This window comes from Oenanthe melanoleuca, chromosome 17 (genome assembly GCF_029582105.1).
Source record: "Oenanthe melanoleuca isolate GR-GAL-2019-014 chromosome 17, OMel1.0, whole genome shotgun sequence".
NCBI classification, from domain to species: Eukaryota; Metazoa; Chordata; class Aves; order Passeriformes; family Muscicapidae; genus Oenanthe; species Oenanthe melanoleuca.
Window position 1 is genome coordinate 6,244,140 of NC_079350.1, and position 16,316 is coordinate 6,260,455.

Sequence of the window (16,316 nt, forward strand, 5' to 3'; positions counted from 1 at the left end):
CAGTTGGCGTTGGCTGTTGGTAAGTGCCTAGTGCTGGGTAGTACATCGTAGTTGAGTCATTAATAATCTGGCATGCTTTTATTGCTCTGTTTATTATTCCTAACATTTTAAAACTTGCTCCAAAGAAAGAATAAAAATATATTTGCTAATGTAGAGGCTTATTAGAAGAATGGTTAAAAAAAGCCCCCATAGATCTGTGGAATTTCATGCAGTCAAATCTTTTTAACCACAGTGTGTGGTACTTGGAGCTCTCTAAGGACTTGGGTTATTCCCCTCCTCGTGCATCCCACTCGTGCATCTCTTTTAGGCAGGAAATTATAGATTTGGTGGCAGGGGAAGGGCGCTCAGGCTGGAGCAGCAGTCAGGGGGAGCAGTGTTTGCAGCAGCAGAGCTGTCGCGATCGAGCAGTTCCTGGCGTGGGGCTCAGCTCCAGGTCCCTGTTGCAGCGAGAATACGGCTCCCTTTAGAGGGAGCCGGGAAATAAACGCTTGTCCTCGCAGGAACAGTTCCGTCTCACCCTCCTGGGAGGCCGTGGAGCCGCTTTACCGGATCAGCTCATCCCAACTCATTGTGGAAGGAGCTTTCCAGGCACTGGGAAACCAGCTCTTGTGTGCGACCAAATCCCTGGGATAACAAAGCCTGGCTGTTACACCCTCCTTCCCAGCCGCTGTATTGCAGTGCGGACACCTAGCAGGATAACCCCTCTGTCCCACCCCCCTCCTCTCCCTTTTCTCTCGGTGGGATTTGCTGTGCTGACAGCGCTGTTCAGAGGGTGGCAGCGGAGCAGGGCTGGGGAGGAGGATCCGGGCCCTTTAAACCGCTTAGCATGCGGTTCACACGGCTCCGGGCCAGCTGTTCCTTTCTCCTCCTGCCCTCACTCGCAGGAGTTGTTTGCTGAGCTCAGAGCTCCTGTGCAAAATTGCTTTTCAAAAGAGCCACTTTCTGCTTAATTAAACAATGAGCCGCCGTCCCTCTGCACATCTGTAAAGCTCCCTCCGCAGCCCCTTTATCCCACAAACTGCTCCATTCTTACCTCCATTCACTTGTAAATCTTACCCCCCCCTCTCCTCCACCCTGATCATCTCACTGGCCCTTTCTTTTTCTCTTTCAAGTAAGACTGAGGGGCTTGGAGTATCTGTGGGGGTGGCTGGGTTGGGTGGACAGGAATCGGTTTAATGGTGCTTGGCCCTGTATGAAAGTCTAATAATAGCAAAGCAGATATGAGCCCAAAAGTGAGAGGCGATTTCTGTATTTAGAGGAATAAAATCATGGCAGTTTCCTGAGCCGAGCTGAGACACTGACTCATCCAGCAGCCAGAGGGGACACAGCCACCAGCCAGGCTGGGAGGGGGCAAGGATTTGACTTCAAGGCATTTTCTGATCCAGCTGGCAGTGCCAGGGAGAGCCCAGCCCAGGGAATTCCCTCGGCCAGGCTGGCTGTGTGCAGAGCAGAGCCAGGCTGCCAGGGAATCCCTCTCCACTCTGGCAGGAGCAGCCACCTTCCTCCATGGTCCAGGGTTGCACAGCAGCTCCATGTAGTCTCTTTAATAGCAATAAGGTTTTCCTTCTAAGCCCTCAGTGCCTGTGCACACACCCAAAACTCAGAAACCAGGAAAACAGGAGAGAGGGGAAATTTCAGTTTGCTGGCCTTTGGCAAAGCTTTACACTGGTGGTTAGTATTGCATTCTCTGAATTGTCTTACTGAGAGCTTAAAAAAAATTAACCAGTAACATTCAAGGTTAAACAGGATAAATGAATGGAAAAGTGATGAGGTGGGATATCTCTTTTATCATTGGGAAGGACAGATTATAGCCAGCGTGATGCAATATCATCTAGTATAGATTGATGGGGAGGAATGAAGAAATCGGAGTTTAGTGTGTTAGCAGAAGATTCCTGACTGCAAAAACTATTAGACCATGGCAGTCTCCTTGGGGTTTGGTAGCAGGTCTGCAGTGCTCAAGCCTCTTAAAATCAGAGCAGACAAGACTCAGGATGGTCTTTTGTTGAGAATAATTCTGAGCTGGCAGAGGGATAAAATCACAGGATCTGTTAAGGAGAAGTTTTTTTTTTAATGTCTGTGATCCCCAGGCTGGTACTTCACTGCTGGAGCAATAGTCTTTGAGGCTCTCTCAGCTCCTTCATTTGACAATTTTGAACGAGAGGCAAGACCCTGGGCCAGCACTAGTGATCTGTGATCCTAATTAAAAGAGACAGTTTGGTGCACTGGCATTTATTGGGGAGCCTGAAGTGACAATAGCGTTGGGTGTTACGGGATTAGATGCTCTGACTTTGGAAATGAGTAGGGATTAGGTTTACCCTGAGAATCAGCTCGGAGCTGCTTTTTTTGTCATGGGAGCTGATGGATCTGGAGGCTTGCTGCTGGTTAGCAGTGGGATTGGAGATCCCTTGAACTTGTATTTCCCTACCAGCAATCTGTGGGGAGTAGAAGATCCCAAGCAGCTCCTCTCCAGTTCATAAGCATTGTGATTAAAACCTCAGGGCTGAGAATTGCTGGCTGATAGCTGGAATCTGAGTGCTCACTGCTAACAGGAAAGCTCTGAATGACCTCTGTGATCCTTTCCGATTTTGTGGACACAAGAAAATTAAGAAGAACATTGCTCTTCTAGATGAGAAGCAAGAAAAAGATGTCTGAAAGCAATTAAAAATTACAGAAGCCAAGACCTTGGTGTTCATTTGTAGGAGACAAGAGCAGATGAGAGCAACAATTGCAATTCTCTTACGCCTGGCTGTAGTTACCCCCTAATTTCTTCCCTAGTACTTAAATCACTGCCTATTCCAGTGTGTGGCACGATTGGCTTGTGCACTTGTCAGAGAAAATGGATTTTACTCTTGCTGCAAAATTTGCCTGGCTGCTCACTCTGCATAGTACCAAATCCATTTGCCTGTGACTCCATTTATACCAGCCATTCCAGGTCTTCTTCTGCAGTTTATGGCACACCATGGTCTGCTTCAGAGAGTGATTTGCATATCAGATGGGAGGCTGGAGGAGCTGGAAGGATCCCTTAGATCTGGGTTTGAGCTGTTTTAGAGAGCAGATTCCTGGAGGGTCTGCTTGGATCTGAAAGCAAAGAGCAGTCATGCACCTGGAAGAGCAGCAGATATTGGGAGCTGTTTTTAAAACAAGATGCTTAAGCAGAAAAGGGACATACAAATTGTTTTTCCATACATTTCCATGCAGGCAGGGGGAATAATGGCAGAGGAGCGGCAGGGAAGGGGCTTTGTCATGGTTACAGGCCGGTGGCTGAGAATGTGGGTGGAGCAGCGCTCGTCCAGAGTTAGTGACCTCAGCAAATTGGAGCTCAGCCATGGTCAGTATGATAAATGATCTTATTCTGGGTCAAAGAAATGGTACCCCACAGGGAGGTGTCCGCAAGGCGGCCCGGGAAAGCACCGTGTTCCTGCAGCACTGACCCCTTAGTGACCAGTGCCACATATATCTTATTTACTGCGGACCAGAAGGGAATTTTCCATGGTTCAGCCTTTATAGGGATCCCCCATTTCCCTGAAATAATCTCCCAGTTCTGCAACCAAGGCAAGAAGATGGGTGTATTTACACCTTCTGGGTGCCCTTGGAGGCTTTGTGTGAGTTTGTGTGTGGATTTTAAGGCAGGGGACACAGAGGTGTCTGGTCCTTGCATATGTGTGTGAATTTATGAGCGACCTGTGCAGCTCCCTGGGAGCCAAGGACTTTGTGTCCATGTCAGCTGCTATCAGGGTTGCACAAAATCTTTCCATGCTTCTGAACCTCTATCAGTTTGTTGTGAGATCCTTCTGGTGCAACATGCAGCTTGGTGTTTCTTATTCGAGGCACCTGGTTTCTCTCTGCACACAGCAAGTGCCCTCTTTTCTGAGTTGTCACTGATGGATCTGTCAGGCCCAGGAGGTCGTATTGAGCTAGGAAAGATCTATGGATTTCAGCCCTGCTTTTGAGGGTGCAAATGAACCCAGACAGTGCTAAAATGGACTATTAGATGCATTCCTGTTGCAGAGGAAGCTCAGCAGATTCTTCACGAAGGAACAGTTGGGGCAATGCGGAAGGTCAGGCCTTTGAGGATTCGCAGGACAGAGAGACTGTGCAGTTCTCTCTGCCACAGCCAGGAGTGTTTGTGGTGCAGCTGGGCTGAACAGGAGCCGAGGCTGTTGGGTTTTGTGCGCTCACTGCAGTTCCTGCATCCCGTCCTCTTGCGTGACAAGGCAATGACTTTGTGTGACTGCAAGCACACATCTCGTTTTCCTGAGCGCTGTCTTGCGCTGGCTGATCGGTTTTCTGCATATATTGTGGGCTTCAGCTCCCATCTGTGCACTTGAACTAAGCAGTTTTCTCAAACTGTTTGTCTGGTTTTTTAAATTAACTTTAGATTCTTTTTTCCTAAGAATTTGGAGAGGGCTGATGTGCTGTTAGCACAGGCTGCAGAAGCTGTCTCTGTGTAGATGTAACACAGGGATTTCCTACCATGTGCTTCAGTCCCTCCTTTGCAGTTTGAGAGTATTTCTGCTTCCTGGGCTGGTTCAGTCTTGCTTCTCTGATGCTGCCGATGGTGAGGACAGTTAGTGAGAATTAAGAGTGCGTTTTTGATGTGATATTTTTTTACTGTGAGTAAAATGGAGTAGGCTACCAAAAAGATTTCAGTAAGACCATGCAGCAGTGATAAAAATATATCATTACTGGGATGAGCTGGGTTCCAGTTCGTGATACTAGAGCAAAATGCTGTATTGTCTCAGTTCTCACCTGAACCTCCCTCTGGAGCCAAAATGCACGGTGGGTTTTGCAGCCAAATCACACCTGTAGTACAACTGTGCTCCTGCCCAAAGCAGATGCCTCTGTTCTAACCAACACGAGTGTGAAATTGCTGGATTGTAATGATGGTTTAACTTGTCAGCAGATGTGGTGCCTGACCAGGCTGAGATTTTTTCCTTCTTTATATGTTCTCTGTAGAGAACCTGCTGTTTGCATAGAAAGTCCTTGGTTCAGGGAGCTGGAAACCTGTTAGACCCGTAGCATAGTATCAGAGAGAAAATGTCTCAGGAACACTACTGTTAACTGGAAGAGATAAGCAGTTGTGCTATAATTTACCTCTTATTATTTCCATCATAAGAACACAGAGTCCTGAGCTGTTGATCAAGACTGTAGTTTGAGGCACTGAGCTGCAAGATGGCTTCTCCACAGATCACTTGCAATGGAAGTAACCTTTTCCTTTTCAGCATCTTACTTGTGGGAGATAGTTTTGGTGTGGCTGTGGTCATCTGTCATCCTTTATAATTGATTTGTTCTAGTAATACTGGTGTATAGCACATCGAGAAATGAAGGTGGGTGAAAAAATTCAGTGCTGATAAAGCAGATGGAAGTATTGTCTTAAAGTTGGCTGTGGAGAAAGGGTCTTAATTTTTGTATCTTTTGGAGTGGGTAAGCTCTAGGCATGCATAGGGGTGTCTGGAGGTTTTTTTTTCTACTGTTTAAATTCTTCAGTATGTGTGTACGTGACTTCTGGGTAGGAGTAAATTAATGTTGGCTCAGGTGGGACTGAAAATAGCATTTGTTATGGGAGGAGATGGGGTGAGGGAGTCTTCCAGCTCAGCCTGGAATAAATCAGTCCTCTTGCCCCTCTGTCCAGGCTGCTTCTAGGTGGCTGCCTTTTATCCAGCTAGTGCAGCATGTTTCTGTTTAAATGATCTCTCCTGAAAGGTCCCAGAGGAAAGGGCTGCTTATTCCATGCAAGGAGAATGGTATATGGCACAGCTCATTGTTGTGTGCCCTGCTGCAAGTGCATAAATATGAAACAGCTCGCGGGTGATGCTGCGGTGGGGCTGCTGTCCCCTTCACAGCCCCCTCCCTCTCCTGAAGGCTCCTCTCCATCTTCCTTCCTTTACAGCTTTCATTTCTTGGTGATGGAGAGCGGAGCCATTTGGGTGTGAGATCCTGAGGGCTTGACGTTGCAGCAGCGTTTTTCAGGGGAAGGTGAATGTGGTTAACTCTCGTTCTGATGGCTGACCGACCGCTGTGGTGCGTGCGTGCGTGTGTGTGTGTGTGTGTGTGTGTGTGTATATGTATATGTATATGTATTTGTATGTATGTAAATACACACACCTTCTTAGTGGTGCTCCCTGTCCCTGGTGCAGGTTGCTAGGAAGGAGGCAGAAAATGGTCTATTTTGTTCTTTTATTTTGTTCTTGTAACTACATATCATTACAAGGCAGTCGTGGGTTGGCCCCAGGCAGGTGATCCAGCTCACCAGGTAGTTTTGAGGCACAAAGCAGCTCCTTTTGCCCAGATCAGAGTGATCCAGTGCTTGGAGGTTGTGCTCTGGGCAGCCCTGTGGTGAGATTGGGGTTCTGGGGTCAGAGCACTGGTTTGGAGCCTCCAATACCCTGGGAAAGCAGGGGGAACAGAGGGAATCTCAGAGCATCCCCCTCCCCCTTTCCCCAGGAGAAGAGGCCCCCATCTGCTGCAGATGGACATATCCTCATTGCCTAGTTGATGTGCACCTGTCTACACCAGGGCTGTTCATCCTGGGTGTGACAGAAGCAATGAGGGTGGCATTATTTGGAACAGCCCCAGTTTGGCTCTGGGTAACATCCATGATCCCATAAAATCCTGTAGTAAGGCCTGGGCTGAGTCAAGCCACTACAAATGCATATATTATTGCTGGTTATGAAGCAAACACATGGGGAATGTTACACAGAGTGAATTTAACTCAGAGAAGCATGTGTGGAAAGATTCCTCATGACTGCAGTGAGCTTACCTCACATAAAAAACCCAGCCTGCCATCCCCTGCTCCTCCTGGAGCAGGGCTGCAGCCCTCACTGGTGGATTTGTGCCTTCAGAAAGCTTCTTTGCTTCTTGAAAACAAACAGAACTCTTTTGGGGCTTTCAAAGGGCTGTTTAAAGGAGCCCCAGGAGAATAACTGATTGTGGATTCGGAATGATGAAGTGGTTTGTGGAATGGTGAAATATAGAGGCAAATGCAGCAGAACTCCACTGTGCAATTTGTCAGCTTCTCTAAACCCTGTAACGGATTGTTCCCCCCCTCTGTCTCTTCTCACCTCTCCAATAGGAAATTAACTGATGCTATCACTAAAGAAATTGTTTTTGCCTCACAAAGTAAAATTGATACTATAAAAACCCGCCAGCAGTGTCTCCTCCTCCTTTTACATGAAGACAAATCCTTCCTGTCACCAACTGAAATGGAAAGATAAAGGCTGAGCTTTAATAAAGAAGCTCTAAGCATAAAGTGTAGAAGGAGGGAGCAGGCACAGCATGGGGAACACTCCACAGCAGCAGGTGTGATGCTGAAGGATGCTGTAAGTGTCCAAAATACAACTATGGGCCAGGGTCCTCCTGTGTATTTAATGCAGGGCCGTGGACTGGTTTGAGTCCCAGAGCTTCCAATGTCTCCAAGAGTTTGTGCTGGTTTTGGTGCAAAAGTGTCTGGTTTTGCTCCGTTCAGGCTTTCTTGTTTGGACTTTTCAAATCTAATTAAATGCACAAGAGAATTAGACATAATTTGTTGGGTGACGAGATAATGCACAGGATATGGGATGTGTCAGAGACCTGAACATCAGGAATCTGCTGCCAGATTGGTGCTTCAGCAGGAGCTGCATTCATTCTTTGTGGGATGAGTTTTCTGTGGGAAACCTCTTCTGCCAAACCACAGCGACAGGTCTGTGACTTCCTTTGCAGCTATCCCCATCCATCCTGCATGTTCCTCATCTGCTCTTTCGTGGATAAACAATCACTTTGCTCTGGCATCACCGGGAGCCATCAGCTAGTTTGTAAACCCTGTCCTTCCTTCTTCCAGGGGATATCAGAAACCTGCTCAAGTGGATCAAACAGAATCTGTTGAAAGAGCGACCAGAGTTATTTATGCAAGGGGAATCTGTGTAAGTACAACTTATGAATCCCCCTTGTGTTTCTTTGTTGATCCCCACAGTTTGTGAGATTTTTCCTCTGGGGCGGATTTCCTATTGAGTAAGTCAATGACCATGAAAACACAGGATTTGCTTAAGTGATAGTGGGAGGTATCCCACCCACACCTTGCACTGTCCCACAGGGAGCGTCTTTTGCAGCCCTCACCCCAAATCTTTAAATCTTAAACACGAAGCAGAGCCATTTATATTTTCTCTTCATTGTCACTTGGAACAGAATAGCACCTGTATCCTCAATTACAGGAGTTTTAGCAGGTCTGTCTGTTCCCTGCTGACATCACTGGGACTGAAGCAGTCATTCTGAGAAATGCCAACAAATACTTCTTCTGGGAAATGTATTTTTATTATCAAAATGGGGCCAGTCTTGTAGAAGGGGGGTAGAAAAAAAAAAAAGAAGGCAAGAGAAATGGAGCAGAGTGAGCTGTGCAAGCCATCCCTGCCTGCGGGGTGGCGCTGGGGGTGTTTAACATTCGTCACGGATCTTTGTGAGCTGAAGCGTGTGCCAGGTCCCCTGGTAACAGGAGAGACAATCGCAGGACACTGAAGATCAAAGAGGGGGAATCCCTTTGCTCAGAACCAGGGGCTTGGAGTGGATCCCAGGTGTTTCATGCCTCTGGTAGGGGCACTGGCATGGCTTTCCCTGCCTTCACACTGAGCTCTCTGCACTCGGCTGCCGTGCGTGGGTTTTAATTACCTGGCTTTTCTGCATCGTACGGAAATGCAGTCATCCTGGAGCATCCTAGGGAACGGTGCCTTTTCATTCAAATGAGCTCTGGGATTGCTCCTGCGTCCCCTTTATTTGATCTAGAAAGGGCACAGACTGTACCTGTTTCCACCTCCATGCTAGGATCCCTTTTTTGGCTTTGTAAGCAGTCACCTTGTGATCTGTGCTGTGACATCCCTTGTTCTTAACTATTTGTGGAGCTTTTTAGCAGCCCTGTATCCTAATTATTTCTCTCTATTCTGCAGGAGGCCAGGAATTTTGGTGCTCATCAACGAGGCAGACTGGGAACTAATGGTCTGTACTCCTTCAGTTTGACTTTCTTTGTTGAAAATATTGCTCTGTCTGTTCTGTGGTTGCTCTCACAGAAGCTATTTCTGATTCTTGCCCCAAGCAAAGCATCTCATATTTGAGGGGGAAGGGGCAGTCTGGAATCTATCTCCTGTGCTGTGGCTGTTCAAAAGCCTGGAGCCTCTCTCTAACCTGCTGAGTCTCATCATCCAGAGAGGGTCTGAAGAGAGATCACCCTTTTTCCCTGGTCTCTGGCACTGAGTTTTGCACCTCTGGCTGCTGGCAGGTCCCCCCACATGTGGGGTGACAGCATGGGGGAGTACCTGGGACCTTCAGGCCCACACAGAACCACCTTCCCTGAAGTCAGGTGGTGCCTGGCAGGTAAAGGCCACAGGGAGATTTCAACTCAAACAGGCACCTGGTAAATGTCTTCCCTTCTCATTGCACTCTTGTGCTCCGACAACAAACAGCCCCTCCATTTCCCTGCCTCAGGCAACCACCTGTTCTGTCAAAACCCTGGTCCAGAAAGCAGTGAGGGGTGATGAGCATCAGTACTGTGGCTGATCTCTCACCTTTGCTTCTGTTATGATGAAAACATCAGTCTGTCCCCTTCTGCTCTCCCTAATACTCACCATTCTTTTATGAGCTGTTTTCTCTTTGCAGCTTGTATTTGGAAATGACATTTGAACAATTTTTCTTTTTTTTTCTTGGCCTGCAGGGTGAGCTGGATTATAAACTCCAGGACCAGGATAATGTGCTTTTCATCTCAACATTGCACGGCGGGTGAACTCCTGAAAAAACAAGAGGATGTAAATCTAAATCCCTAGGAAAAAAACAAGCAAACAAACAAACAAAAAAACCCAAAAACAAACAAAAACCTTAACCCACCCAAACCTCTCTTGAACTGTCTGTGTCCAGTCTCTGCATCTTCCCACTGCGTTCACTTGTTCTAGACATCCAAATAAAGCCCCGCCAGCCTGCGGCCTTCTGTCCACCACAACAGCATCCATCTCTTGGTCCTCATTTCACCTCTCCTGACTGCACTTCCAGGTACCCCAACAAGCAGAGAGCACCTCAGCATGTGAGACTTTGTTTTTCTCTGACAGGAGGAAGAGGGGTGCTGAACCCTGAGTGGGATAACATATCTTAATAGGCAGTGGGGTGTTCTGGTGCTGGAAACCAGGATTCTTTTAACACAACACTTAATGTTGGTACAGTCTCTGCACCAGCCATGGGAAGGGTGAGAAAGTGCAAGGAAACAAAAGGTGGCTTGACTAGCTTTTCCACGGGGTAGCAAACATGACAGTTCCAGAGCCCTGGGAAGTGACTTTCACCTTGTTATGGTATTTATTTATGGGAAGCAAGAGAGAAACAGGCATTTTTAGTTTTGTATTTCTGATCCCTCGTGCTGATTTCATACCAGAGCTATGGCAGGGTAAAGAACTGGTCCATGAATAATGTCAATTTATAATGATTTGGTTGGAGGGGAAACAAACCCTCACCCGGCCTGAGACAGCACAGAGTGATCAGGGCAGCAAACGATCTTTCTGTCACCGTGATAGACAGAATTGATCAGGCTGCACTGCATTCTGTGCAGGTGGGAGCTGCAGTCTGGCTGGAGAACGGCTGGGGCTGGAGATGCACGGGTAAAGTGCCAAGACCTGAGAAAGTCAGTGGCTTTTAACCCTTTGTATCAGTGGGAGGGAGAGGCTTCTTGCTGTGGGCCCTGGGGAAGTCCTGTGAGCAGTATGGAAGTGGGTGTGTGGGGTTCTGCTAGGGAATGGGTGTTGGTGTCTTTCCAGAAGTTTCCTCAGCCCCAGGAGGCTACGGCCAGAGCAGAGGAATGGGCTCAGAGAGGATAGCACTGGCACCAACAGGTCTGAAACATGCTGCATGAGCTTCCAGGGGTGCCTGACCAGGGTTGTCCTCCTGTGCTCCCCCCTGCCCTGCTCACCTGTTTGGGCTTGGCTCCAGCAGCATGCGCAGGTCCCCGGCAGCAGCTCCCGCCTGAGCCGCGGCTGTGGTGGAGCAGAGGCTCCCGGTGCTCAGTCGGTGCTCTCAGAGCTGATCTGCACCATGTACTGCTCTAAGAGCTCTCCAGGAGCTGCTGGGGAGCAGCCAGTGCAGGAGCCCTGCTCAGGCAGCCTGGCCCACAAGGAGCCTCTCCCGTGCTGCGCCTGACGGCGGAATTCCTGTTTGATGCGGAGAGTGATTCCCTCAGCTGACTTCTCCACTGACTCCTCTCACATCTACCCCTCCACAACCTGCTTAACTAACAGCACCCACAGCCTACGATGCTTCTGCATCTGAGGAGCCCCAGCTTCAGCCCACTGCTGGTGACAAACCGATATTCAGCCTTCTCCAAATCCAGCTACAGCGGCTTGAGTCCAGCTCACGCCATTTGTAAATGACACAGACGGGGCAAAGGCTCTTCTCTGTCCCCAGTTCCTGGCCCTTAGCTTAGCTGGGCTGGGACAGTGGAAGGGGATTCCAGGTGGTGGTAGGAGCTGGCTGAAAAACAAGGAACCTGTGCGGCGTGCAGCTTGAAATGGACTGAGACACAATGGGAAAAAGCAGGTTCGTCTTCAGCACTGCCCCTGCCCTTCCTCTACCCTGCCTCTGTGCCTTAGGCTGGGCTTGTCTGTTCTCATCCCCCCCAGCTATTAGCTCAGATAAGAGGGGTTCCTTCCCCAGGAGCTGTTATTCCCCTTGATAGTGCAGGTAGACTCAGGTGGCTTAGCTCCTGCTGTAGTAAAATCTGTCAATCACTGCTAAAAAAAGCTAGAAATGGGAAGATGAAGGAAGCCGGGGGGGGTGGAGAAGAGGGGTACAGCAAAATCCTGTAACAAGAAGAGCAACAAAAAGTTTCTGAAATAAAAGCCTTTTAAAATATTCTCCCCCTCCAGCATTGTCCTAGATAGGCGCTTGGAGAAATTCTGCTCGGATCTTGTAATGCTTCCCTCCTCCTCCTGGGTTTCCTTGGCAGCCCCGGCCGAGCCGTTTGGCTGGTGGATTCATAAAGCCTCTCTGTTAGAAGGAGCCTTCCTCCGGCCGCCGTTCCGCGGGGGCTGTTCGGCTCCTTGGGGCTCCCCGGGCGCGGTGAGGGCCGTGCCCGCCGCCCGGAGCCGCTTTCCGCCGAGCCCGCCCGGTGCCCGAGCGGCGGGGCCGATTCCCGGCCCGGCGAGACCAGCGCAGCCGGAGCGGCCTCCGTGTGCCCGGGGCCAGCCGGGGCTGCGGCAAGAGGACCAGAAGAGTGTCCCGGTGCAGGGGACAGATATGCGTTAAATGAAATTAAGCCGCAATGTTAAAATAGATAAATAAATAAGCATGAGAAGGATAAAGCGGGATGGAGGCGCAGGGCCGAAGTGCCAGCCCGCCGCGCCCGGCTGCGGCCCCACCGACCCCGGCAGAGCGCCCGTGCCCGAGGCTCGGCCCCTCCGTCCCTGCCCGGTGCTGCCCGGTGCTGCCCGGTGCTGCCCGGTGCTGCCTGCTCGGGGCTGGCCGTCCCGGTGATGACCCGGCCCGTGTTTGACGCATCAAGACCGAGCACCCTCGGCGGCGCCGAGCCGAGCGGAGCAGCCGCTGGTGTTTCCTTAGTTTCCCTAAAATCCTGGCCCCGACCCCCGGGACGCAGGCGGGAGCAGTTACCTGCCGTGCCCCGGGCCCGGGGAAGGTCCGTCCTCTGTCCTGTGCCCCGAGAACCGTCCTGGAGCCCCGCCGGAGGAGGTGAAACCTCTGCTACAGATGTCCAGACACAATTCTTGGTTCGTACGGCTCCATCGCACAAGAATTGCGTTTGGACAATCAGGAGCGGAGATTCCCATCCCGGGTTCGCGGGATCTTCCAGGGGGAATCCGGCTGGAGCCTGGAAAAGAAGGACACACGGGCCCTGAGCCGGCTCCCGCCGCCCCCCGCTCCCGCTTCCCGGCCCCGCCGAGCCGCTGCTCCAGCCCCGATAAGTTTCGAGCGCAGCCGCGGCTTTTCGCATCCCGGGTTCCATTTAATGGCACCGCGAGGAGTTTAATTTTATCTACTAATTTCTTACCCCTCCAGAAAAAAAAAAAAAAAAAAAAAAAAAAAAAAAAAAAAAAAAAAAAAAAAATTAAAAGCAGCCTTATTTAAAAAGGAAAAGAATAAAATAAAAAGAAAAAAATAAAAAGAAAAACCCCAACGTAAAAGAAAATTAAAAAAAAAAAAAAAAGAAAAAAGAAAGGAAAAAAAAAAACCGAAAAAGAGTCGAACAAGAAAAAAGATAGAAAACGAAAACCGACGATCCATCCGTGCCGGAGCAGCCCCGGTGGAGCGGGGGCTCGGTGCGCCGGGGCTGGCGGCCGCGGCGGGGCTCGGTGCCTCCGGCAGCCGCGGGGCTCCGCGGGGGTGATGCTGCGGGCACAGACCCCGGCCCCGCGCTGCAGCCGCGCCGCTCCTGCTTTGGAGAATCCACCAATTCCAAGCGGATCGCCTTCAAAATTCGTGCACTTTGAACAAATCTCCGAAATTTGGAAATGACCGCTGGGGGGGGGGGCGGATATTAATAATAATAATAATTTTAAAAATAAATGAAAAAGATGAAAAATCCAGGCTTCTTCCCCAGCCCCTCCTCACCGACCGGCGCCCACGAAGTTGGGAACAAATCCCCCCTCTCCAGCCAGGGAAAATCCCGGCCCGCTACCGGCGCTTCCCCCGCCGATGCCAGCGCCGGTGGCCGTGGCCGCTCCGCGGCGGGGCCGGGCAGGTCGCCCCGAGAGCAGCTGGGGGCTGCGGGCGAGCGGCGGACCCCGGCTGTCCGAGCCGCCCTCGGCCCCGGCGGCCCACGGGGCTCCGAGTTTCCACGGGGCGCGGAAAGTGCGTCCCGCGGGGGCGGAGCGGGCGGCCCCCGCGGCTCGGCGGGGCACAGCGGCGGGGCTCCCGCGGCACCTGCTGCCGGCCCCGAGCCCGGCCGAGCCGCAGCGGCTCTGCCCCGCTTCCTCCACGCCGTATCCACCCGGGAGGGTCCCAAATCCGCCCGGGAGCGATGCGCACACCGGGGCTCTGCGGGCTGCGCCGGGGCCGGGCAGGGCTTTTAGTTGAACGGCACAACAATAAATGTGTTGCAGAGCCGGCGAGAAAAGAATGGGGATGACCTTCAATTGGTACTGGATTTGAATAACACCACGGGGTGATAAATGCCCATTGTGTTTTAGGAGTAATGAATCTCCACTGTCTCTATAGCACAGAAACAGCAGCTGCAACCTGGAGCCAGCCATCTCTTAAAGACACAGCTCCCAAACGCCGGCTCCGGCCCGGCCCGCAGCCGCCGCACCGCCGGGCCCGGGGCGCGGGGTGCGCTCTGCCCCGGGGGCTCGGCGCCCAGCCCCGGGGACGGCCGCGGTCAGCCCCGCTCGGGGTTGTGGGGATCCCCCCGGAGCCGCCGGGCAGAGCTGGGTTTGGGGTCCCCTCCCACCCACTCGGCCCCCCTTGGAGACCCCCTCCGTTCTGCTGCTGCGGGAGTGGCACTGCCCGGGTACCCCGTGGGGTGTGGGGTCACCTGCACCCCAACTCGGCCCCCCAGCGGCAGGGAAAGTGCTGGGGATAAATAATGCTCATTGTTTTCCCCTAATGAATATTACCGAGGTGCCAGGCCGGCAGCTGCGGGCTCCGGCCGGAGGAGCGGGGACATCGCCTGCTCTCCCCGCCCGGGGACCCCCAGCTCCAACCTGCCGCAGGTCCCCGCACTCAAAGGGAAGAGCGTGGAGGTGGCCGGCGCCTTCCCCACTGCTGTCTGCCACCACCCTGGGTGCCACAGGGGTCCCTGGGCAGAACGGGACGGGAGCCTGGAAGGAGCCTCGGAGGTCCCCGCTTGTCCCTCGTGTCCTCACCCAGGGACTGGACACGCGGGGAGAGGGATTGGTGAGTGCTGGGACACAAACTCCCGCAGCCCCAGGGATTCTTGGAGCAGTCCAGCCCCATGGAGCTGCAGGGTGACCCCAGTCTCTGTCCCCAACCCTTAGCAGTGTCCCCTGCCTTAGGCCTCTCCCCTGGAGCCCAGGGACAGCGTCAGAGATTGTCAGGCCCAAACCCTGAGCAGGGGCAGGGATCTGCGACTGGGGATTGCTCTCCCACAGAGTCTCATTCCCTCCCTGGGAGGTTTTGCCCACCCTGAAGAGGCATGAAGGTGCCCTGGGGGCTGGGGACAGCCACATCCCTACAGCCACTTCCCCACGGGCCAGGGCCAGGGGATGCCCAGCTCGTGCCACAGCCACGCACCTCCCTCGGAAGGGCTCCTCTGCATCCCAACACATCCCTGCCAGCGCTAGGAGCAATAAACCCACTTCCTATGAGTGTGAAAACCAAAAGAAAGCCAGCATTTAATAAAAAGAAAAAAGAGCAGCAGCAGCTGAAGGCCCCTGAGCTGGGTTGCAGCCATTGCCTGGGACTGGCCACTCTTTGGGAAGTGGGAACCATCCAAGGGAAGCCCCTGTGGCTGCTCCGGGTGTTCTGGCATTGTTTTAGCCCCGGACCTGCCGGCCTTTTAACTCGTTTTAATTCCTAACGCTCCCTACCACCACTTTTTTTTTTTAAGTCTCTTTCCCAAATCTCAGCCGAGTTAATGAAGTTATGTGATCCTATAAATGTTAATTGTCTAAACTTCTTCTCTTTTTTTTTTTTTTCCTCTTTTTTTTTTTTTTTCTTTTTTCTTCTTCTTTTCTTATTTTTTTTTTATCTCTCTCCTCCTTGCTGCTTTCTGCTCCACTTGTAATAAAGAAAATATCTTGGCTGGTCTTAGCCAGTTGCTTGGCAACCTCAATAGAAAAAAAGAGAACAGAATGTAACCAATCCCGAGACAACCGAAAGATTTTGGTGACATGTGACCTCTCGGAAAAGGGCAGCCTTAAACTGTCCCTTCTGTCCTTTGCTCTGACCATTAGGGTCTCTTGCCCTCCACCCCCCCGGCCCCCCCCGGTTCCTTACACCAATAAATATGGATTAGTGAAATACTTTTTCCCACACTGATGAAAAGCCGAGATTGATCTTTCCACCTCCTTTATCTACCAACCTGACAAGTTTCTAAACAAAATTAAGAGGGAAGAGGCGAAAGGAGCCATCCCAGGTTGGGCGGCCGGGGACGGATCCTGCCCCGCCGCGGGGATGGGGGACCCGACGGGGCGCTGGCGCCGGCTGTGCCGGGCTGCTCTGCCCTGTGCCGGCCGCTCCCGCTCCCTGTGCGCTGGGGAGCCCCTTAACCAGCGAGTTAAGAAATAAAATGTAGCTCTTGTAACCCAAAAAGCGAAAAAAATAAAGCCCTGGCCAAGCCCTGCGCTCCCTCGATGTGCGCCTGTGTGTCCTGGAGAGACCTGTCCTGCTCCTCACGGCGGAGCCCC

The 16,316-nt window shown here is 51.6% G+C and overlaps 1 protein-coding gene across 2 annotated transcripts in view; it reads left to right on the forward strand.

The window, feature by feature from the left end:
* Nucleotides 1-16,316, forward strand: part of URM1 (ubiquitin related modifier 1) — a 58,533-nt gene that overhangs the window by 15,210 nt on the left and 27,007 nt on the right. The window contains exons 3-5 of one of the 2 annotated variants that reach the window (XM_056504957.1): nt 7,817-7,898; nt 8,913-8,961; nt 9,674-9,788. In XM_056504957.1, coding sequence (XP_056360932.1) covers nt 7,817-7,898; nt 8,913-8,961; nt 9,674-9,742 — 200 coding nt within the window. In that variant the 3' untranslated portion in view covers nt 9,743-9,788. Of the gene's footprint in view, nt 1-7,816; nt 7,899-8,912; nt 8,962-9,673; nt 9,956-16,316 lie in introns of those variants that run through there. The other variant, XM_056504956.1, reaches the window with a different exon arrangement.